The sequence below is a fragment of the Lissotriton vulgaris genome, chromosome 3_1, assembly GCF_964263255.1.
Source record: "Lissotriton vulgaris chromosome 3_1, aLisVul1.2, whole genome shotgun sequence".
NCBI lineage: Eukaryota > Metazoa > Chordata > Amphibia > Caudata > Salamandridae > Lissotriton > Lissotriton vulgaris.
Window position 1 is genome coordinate 126,561,500 of NC_141689.1, and position 8,414 is coordinate 126,569,913.

The 8,414-nt window shown below is 45.4% G+C and overlaps 1 protein-coding gene across 1 annotated transcript; it reads right to left on the reverse strand.

Moving 5' to 3' along the window:
• Positions 1–231: 231 nt before the first annotated feature.
• LOC147726070 (epidermal differentiation-specific protein-like) lies at positions 232–8,143 on the reverse strand. The gene is made up of 2 exons (XM_086962873.1): positions 8,003–8,143; positions 232–1,120 (listed from the first exon to the last, which is right to left on the reverse strand). Exon 2 carries the CDS (start codon positions 1,021–1,023, stop codon positions 502–504), a length of 522 nt encoding a protein of 173 aa, XP_086818999.1. The 5' UTR covers positions 1,024–1,120; positions 8,003–8,143; the 3' UTR covers positions 232–501.
• Positions 8,144–8,414: the final 271 nt, after the last annotated feature.

Sequence of the window (8,414 nt, forward strand, 5' to 3'; positions counted from 1 at the left end):
TTGTATTCTTTCGGGGAACTCCCTAATGGCCGCGCTAAGAATGCACCTTCCCTTGGAGGACGCAGCTGTAGCTAAGTTTTGATGCCTGCCTTCCCCATTTCCCCCCCAGTCAGGTAGGCTGGGGCACCAGACAGAGACAGCACAGTTTCAGTGTACATTAAAACACACCTCTTTCTGCAGAGGGCAGCAGTGCAGGAGACAGGCCTACAGACCACACAGACACCATCAGAGGTAGATTTTTGTGAATGCTGCTTTATTTCATGCAGAGGATTGAAACAGGCGAAGCAGAGGCATTTACGCCTTGTACAGCTGTTCAGGTAAATAGATGAAGAGAGCGAGATTGGGAAAAAAGCTACATTAGAATTCTGGAATCAGTGGAAGAGATATGCTGATTAATGTCTCTCCTGTCATGCGGGGTGTGTGAAGCAGAGTGAATGACAGACACGAGGGAGCTGGCCAATCAGGGCACGCCCTCGATACTCTTATCTCGATAAACTTTCCTCACTTTTTGTAGGGCTTCAGGGAGCTGGCTGTGTCGTTAAAGCCGATGCTGCGATAGTCCTCCACGTAGTCATCAGCCAGCGCCACGATGCAGGCGCCCTCGTAGTCTTCCTCCTGGTAGATGCGCCAGGCTCCCTTCTTAACTTGGTGACAAGAGAGTTTGTTATTCATTCCATAATCAGCCAGGTGTGGGGTAGCCGATTTTAGGGTGATGCTTTTTCCCGATCTCTTGGCTTTCTCATAGATGGTGATTTCTGGATCTCCCAGCCCCCCCTGCACCACCCGCACTGAGGAGATATTTCTGGAAAATCCTCCCACAGCGTCATGATCCCCCTCCCGGAAGAGCGCAAACTCCCCCTTGAAGCCCTTCTCTGTAAAGACGACGCAGGGGTCGCCGCTCACTTTCATGGACTTGACCCGATTCAGGAATCCAATTGACGACAAATCTGAGAGGTCTTGTGTGACATCCACAGAAGATGGGCCCTGGCAGCCCTCCTCAGCGAAGAAGTTGACGGTGGTCATGGTGGATCTTCCTGTAAGCGCTTAACGTCAGCCGACTCTGGTGCTAGGCGCTGTGAGGGTCTCTCAGGTGAAGCAGCGGCTGGACTCGCAGGCCGTTCTGTAAAGGTGAATAAAGTGCATCTGGTTAATATGAAATGACAGTCGACGTGTGATTGACACAGGCTTGTCTCCTCATGAAGGATCGTGTTAATCTGCACACACGAAATCTGAAGCTCTGGCATAGCTGAAATAATGATGAGGACATTCATTTCAGCGATTCATTTTGAATTCTGCTTTGTTCATTTGCTAAAACAAATGTGCGCTTATTACCAATGAGAAGACCCGACCAAGCAGGTGAAGGGCTTTTGCCTGGAGGAAACGCATTACAGGTCCCCGAAAAACCCTTCACTAGAGATTTGGATACATATTTGTAAATGACGTTTTTCTCGGCAGCCCATTTTTTTCCTGTTCATTGATTTAGGGGCAATGCTGGCCCAACTGGAGGGAGCAGTGGAGGCTGTACAGGGAACATTTCTATTGAGTCTCAAATGTCTCAGAAATGAGGAGATAGCTCTAGCACAGCCATGTGTGTGTTTGGGGGGAGGGGGAGGGATGATTTACACCAAATGAGAATCAGGAAGTGTCAAGGGGGTGAAGACAGCATCTGGATGTGTAAATGGTGGCATGGATTTTCCTATTACGCACCATAAAATCATGATAAAGCAGGAAACAAACTTTTTTCCAGTCTGTTAACAAAGGTTGAGATTAGGATCTGTGTCCCTGGGCTCCAGAAACTACAACCTTAGGATCTCACCAAGTTACCTCCTCTTTACTAGGGATGTATTCTTGGAGGAGATCTGTGGGTCAGCAGGTTCAGACTGGGGGAACCAAAGCAGGCCTGGCAAACAGCCTCATACTAGCCGCGCTCTCTTTGTCTTCTTGCACAATCTCTTTTTTATCCGTCCACTCTCTCTGTTTTCTTCTCGCTTCTTTATTTCCCCTCTCTGGCGACTTTCTGTCTACCCCCTCCATTCCTCCTGCTAATTCTTTCTCTCTTTTATCCATCCATTCTCTCTTTTTCCCTCTCTCTTCTTTGTTTCCCCTCTCCGGTCACTTTCTTTCTACCTCCTGCTCATTCACTCTCTCTTGAAGCCTGCTGTGGTTAACCCGGGGGTGCTGCAGAAAGTAAGAACGGCACCAAGAGTGACTCTGGCTTTCAAGATTGTCTTCAAGGGATCCGACCCACCGGGGTAATGCCCGGTGCAATCAAAGGCCAGTCCACCCTGCATGTCAGGGTGGAGCCATCAGCAGGAAGAAAATGACTTAAAAACGAAATGTTGCAGTGGTTTGACATTCAGGTGAATTTAGAGACTCTTACGAAAAACAGACAGCCTTCAATATTAGACCGACCTCCCACCGTTGCTCCTTGGATGCAAACATTTACTAAAATCACTATACCCCCAGGCTCAGTCCGAGCAGGTAACAGCAGAGGGCCGGGTGGGGGGATTTGGAGGGACGATGCAGAGGAAACATTGAATAAATAATGTATTTTCCCTCTGCATCCTCCCTCCAAATCCCCCCTCACGCGGCCTCATCTCTGTTACCTGCAAGGACCGCAGCTGAATCCTCAGAAAGAATATATCCGGGTTTCTTTTGCGTCCATTTTCTTTCACCTTCCATGAAGTTGCTAGAGAGGTCCTTGAAGTGTTACGAAGGAACCAGAAGTCCCCCAACTCTTTCATGTTACCTCAGGCTTAAGCACCCTCGTTCTCTGGTGTCCCTACAGGAAAGAGCTCCAGGAGATTGGCACAGGGGGTGCAACTGAAACCATCACTGATATTGACTCTGGCTAGAGTGGAGAGCTGTGGGAAAGGAATTTCTTGGTTGACAAAAAGTGGCTCCATAAAGGATCATATGAATCTACACAGCCTACATCTGAAGCACTGCCCTAGCTGAAATATTGGTGAGGAAAACCAATGTCACAGATTGATTTTAGACCAGCTTTGCTCATTTGCTGAAAGGTGTGCACATTACGAATGTCAAGGCAATAATACTACCAAAGCAAGAGAAGGCTTTTTGCCAGGTCAAAGACCTCCGCGGGTTCTCTAAAAACCCTTCACTATAGGTTTGGTCACATACATTTTTCTAAAAAGATGTTTTCAGTAGGCTATTATTCTTTCTTCTGTTTAAGCCCTAAATTTGTAATAAGGGCCGTAGACTACTTGAAAACCGTCACATACGGTATAACAACAACATAGGCTCTCATAACCCGTTTGTCGGAATCGGGTGGAGTATTTGCCACATGTGTTTTTTAATAATTACAATAATAGGCTTTGGGAAATGCAGTTGAAAAAAAGTGTTAAAGTATTTTCAATAAGAGACTGAGGCAACCACAATCACACGTATCACGATCAACTAGTGGATTATCCAAGTACAAAGAGAGTGGTGCAGGGATGCAAATGTAAATGTAAATGTAAATTGATACTTGCATAGCGCACTACTCACCCGCAAGGGTCTCAAGGCGCTTGTACGAAAATGTTATGTTATGTCCAAGACCCGCCGAGGCGGGGAATTGAACCCTGGTCCCGGGCTAGACCTCTGCATCAGGGTCTGCCGCTCTAACCATTGAGCCACACTTCTCTGGAAGACCAGGAGCAAAACGCCATGAATTAATTGCGAGAAAATTGTTCTGCACCCATCAGACACCACAAGAGATATAAGAACAATTTGAATGACATAGTGTACAGACTCCATCAACTCTTTTTCTAAACGAAAAGTCTTTTTTCTTTACAATCTTCTTAATCGTTTTCTTTTTTCCCCTTTGAATTCGGGTTCCTGCCACATTATGCCATATGTGAGCTCTGATACACCCAGGTCTTGAGACCAACACTGGGGCAACCTTAATGCGATGTTGACATTACAATCGATTGTTTCTTGACATTTCACGAGCCAAGATGAGGTGCTGCAATAGAATTGGCTCCCTGCACAAGTGAAAGAATAGATCTGTTGCTCTGGTAGAGCTATCCATTTCACCACATTAATTGGCCATCACGTTGAGACTCGAAGATTATTGACATTTCCAGTCTACAAGAGTGCAATTAACCAACAAGCCCTGAAGAAGTCTCTGCTTAGGGGCGAAATGCATTGGCTACATTGCAATTCACAGAATACAAGTTTAAAAAAAGAATTAGAAGATTGTGAATAAAGAAACCCTTTTTAGCAAAAACATTGATGGAGTCAGGGTACTGTTCCAATTGTTCTAATAGCTCTTATGATGACTGGTGGGTGCTGAATCCTGTTCTTGCAATTATGGTTAAAGAATTCTACATTTGTATTGTCTTTAAAGAAGGCATGGCGTGCTACCCACCTGCATTTTGATGAATCTGTGCTCAGCACAGGGACACCCACATGCTAGCACAGTTTCACTGTTCCCTACCAGCCCCACTTAATGCCTTGTATCCTCCAGCCTTTCCTCCTGGGTGACATTATACCTTCTAACCCAGTTCACTTGTCGAGCCTCACTTTTTTCAGTCACATTGCATTAATCAAAGCCACTAAAGCAGTCCCCATACCTTGCTCACCAGAGGTACCCACTTGTACTCAGACTATGGCACAGTAGAACACAATGAGTTGTTGGGCGCTCCTGTTCACTAACTCTTCTCATTTTGCTCCGTTAACCTTTGCACCAGGCAGGATGAAGGTCTGTAGTGTTTTATTTCATAGGTTAATGTCTTTGGAACATCTCATTATTAACGCCATACTGTACACCATTAGCAACTTTGCAGACCTCTACAGCAACTTTGCAGTGAACTCATTGCTAACCTACCCACCACCACCCAAGATGGCTACCTGATCTAATGGATAACCCTCACCAGAAACAACACAGGAGAAATTGTGTATGCCATCCCCACATTGGCCCCAATGGACCCATGCCCCCACCACATCTACAAACTGGGAACATTGACCCACATCAATAATATCTCCATCTAATCCCCACTTTCCCCGATGAATGGGAACTTGCAGGAATCAACCTCCTCCTCAAGAAGCACACAGTCAACCGGAATCAACTGAGCAACTTCGACCCATTTCCCTGCTTCCCTACCAAGCCAAAGTGATTAAGAAGGCCACCAACAAGCAACTCACAACTCACCTCAAACGTCACCTTTTTGTAGACAACACTCAATAAAGATTCAGAAAGAACCACAGCACGGAACAGCACACATTGGACCACCAACGACATATAAATCATCCTGGACTGAGGAGAAACAGCAGTCCACATCCTGCTCTCCCACTCTTTGGCCTACGACTCTGTCTCCCATAACACCCTCAACAGAAGACTCCGCAAGATTGGAATACTCTCAAATGGATCTGTTTCTTCCTTACTGGAAGAACCAAAGGGTCAGGTTTCCACACTTCACATCAGAGACCAGAAAATTGATATGCTGAGTCCCACTGAGATTTTCCCTCAGCCCCACCCTTTTCAACATGTACATGACACTACTGGCCAACATCATCAGATCACAGGACATCACCATCATCTCCCACACCAATGACACCCAACTTATCCTCTCCATGACAGACAAAACAATCACCACCAGAACCAACTTCACCAACTGCATGACCATGGGAACAGACTGGATACAACCAAACCTGCTTGCAGCTCAACTCTGACAAGACAGAAGTGCTGGCCTTTGGCAAGAAGACCTCCCCATGGGACTCCACCTGGTGGCTGTTAGTGCTAGGAACAACACCCACAGTCCCTGCAAGAAATGAGGGATTATCCTAGACTACAAGCTCAATATGTCAACACAGAATGCACCTCCTGCTTCCATTTCCTATGCGTGCTGTGAAAAATCTTCAAATGTTGCCTCAAAACACCAGATGGACCGTCGTGCAAGCACTCATCACTAGCTTGCTGGACTATGGCAACACTCTCTATGTTGAATTCTCAAAACAACTCCTACCGACTCCAGACCATCCATAACACCACTGCAGGACTCATACTTGAGCTCCCAAGCTGCACCCACATCAAACCACACCTCAGGAAAAATCACTGAGTTGAGCCAATTCAAACTTCTTGTGCACAAATTCAAAGGTCTACACAGCACAGGACCAGAATTCCTGAACAGCTGCATACACCTCGACCAACCCTCCGGTCACCTACGCTCTGCCTCACTCTCATTCCCAACAGTCTCTGCATCCTCAAAAACAAAACTTGAGGTTGCTCATTCTCTTACTTTGCACCCAAGACATCGAACAGCCTCAATACATCAGTCTCCTCCTCACTGCTTGAGTTCCACAAGAGGCTAAACACATAAGCACATTGGGGACAACACACCTACACACCTGCCCAAACACCTGGATACTCTCTCTGATGATTAATGGGCTATACAAACCAATATAATATAACATGCTCTGTATTTGTTTTTTCTCTTTGTTGCACAACTTGAACCTTATTTATGACTGACAAAGCCGCCTCACCTGTACTAGAATGTAAATGTCTATTCCTACCAGGTCTAAAGGCTTTGTATTATAATGACTATCAGAGTCCTAGAGTATGCACTAAGAGATGTCGGACTTTTTATTTGGCTGAGATCAGGAAAGACAAAAGGCTGAGCCTCACGCACAGAGTCTCCTTCACCTTCACAAACAGCTAGCAGTCTCACCCCCCACCACCTACCAAAAGGCAGTGCTTCAGGAAGTTTAATCAGCACCCTCTTGCTGAGAAATTCTTCTTTAATTTCTAAAGGGAGCCCATTCACCATCCTCTTCACTTTAGTGTCTGGCTTTGCACCCTCAAACCATTCAGGCAGTACACTTCATCTTGCGCCACACCACAACCAGGGGAATCCAAAAAGGATCTTGTGCCTTTATGATTAATACTGTGAGCCAAACTTCACAACACATCCACTCCAGCATATGGAGAATCTCCTTCTTTCTGTGTGCATTGTTTACCTAAATATTTATCTCACATTGCTCTGATCTTGAGGTTACTTCTTCCTTAAGCACAGTCTAAGCTCCTGGTAAATCCCGGTATAGGTGCTCGGCCATTACATTTTGCTTCCAATCCGTAGCTGATCATCGGACCTTGCTGGTAGCCTAACAGTGGACAGACTGTTTACGTTATCCTAGTGTTCATCAAAAATACCCAATAATTCCTCTTATTCATATGCAAATTATGCAGCTTCTTTTTATAGTTTTTCATCTTCAAATTGCATGCTTACTCAAAAAGAATCCTCTATATTTCTAAATCCGGCAAGAGAAACAGACCTTTTCGAAACGTCTAAATGTAGCCTGTCCTTTTTTTCCCAAACAGGCCTAATCTCTATGATTGTATTTCAAAACATGGACCACAGCTAATCTTAAAGAACACAATCTCTCCTTCTTTGAAACTCACACCCCTGAAACCTGACAATACTTAATCACCTCAAGCTCATCTACTAGCCCATCCCAACCATCTGCCTGCCCCTTCCAAATAATGAGCGGACAGAGCTATTGATTTCTATCAATTGAATTTACCACAAAGAAGCTGGAAAGAATGCATTGAATGGTTGGTTGAGCACCCTAGATTAAACCCAGTAACACTTGATTAACCACTAGCCTTTGGTTCCAGAGCATCATGCTGCTCGGTGTAAAGCGGATGTATGAAATTACAACGCATGCTTTGACATCGCATGCTTTTACAACGCGTTTTTTACAACGCATACCATTACAACGCATAGTGCTTTGGGGCGTGGATAGTGAATAGTTTAATTTACTATTCTAACTCCAGTCCCCGTGGATAGTACGGAAGGTGTTGGACAGTAAATTAAACCTATTCCTTATCCTAGAGCACCCCCTAGCGCAATGCGTTGTAATGGTTTGCGTTGTAAAAGTTGTGTCGTGAAGGCACTGCGTGGTAAAAGTTGCGTTGTAAAGGATGTTTCCCATGTAAAGCACATCAGCGCCTCATCAGGGATAGTAAGCGCTATATAAATGCAATGACTATATAATACAATACCCTGAAAGTCTTTGGTCACCGGCTGTGGTCCTGGCTGTCTCTGGGCACTCTCGGATGAAGCAGGAGTTGGTCTCTGAGGGTGGACTGGCTGTCTCTGGACACTCTCAGGTGAAGCAACAGCTGACCTCTCTCAGACTGGCAGTCTTGGTCACACTGGGAGAACCAGCAGATATCTCTTTATCCACATCCAGGAGCTTTTATACCCTCTCAGCCCTCTCTGAAATGGCAGAGATGTGGGAGGAAGAGGAGTGGCCACATTCCCACTCACATATCTTGTGTCATTTCTGGGAAACTGAGGTATCTTCCTTAGATAAGGATTGTGCAAAGCTTTATTCAAAAGAAATGTTCACAGCCAATGTCCTTATCATGTACTTTGGAACACAGATATGTTGATAAAAGGACTCCTTCTGGG

Excerpts from the sequence above, each read along its gene's own strand:
- LOC147726070 (XM_086962873.1), bottom strand. The coding sequence starts at position 1,023 with ATGACCACCGTCAACTTCTTCGCTGAGGAGGGCTGCCAGGGCCCATCT.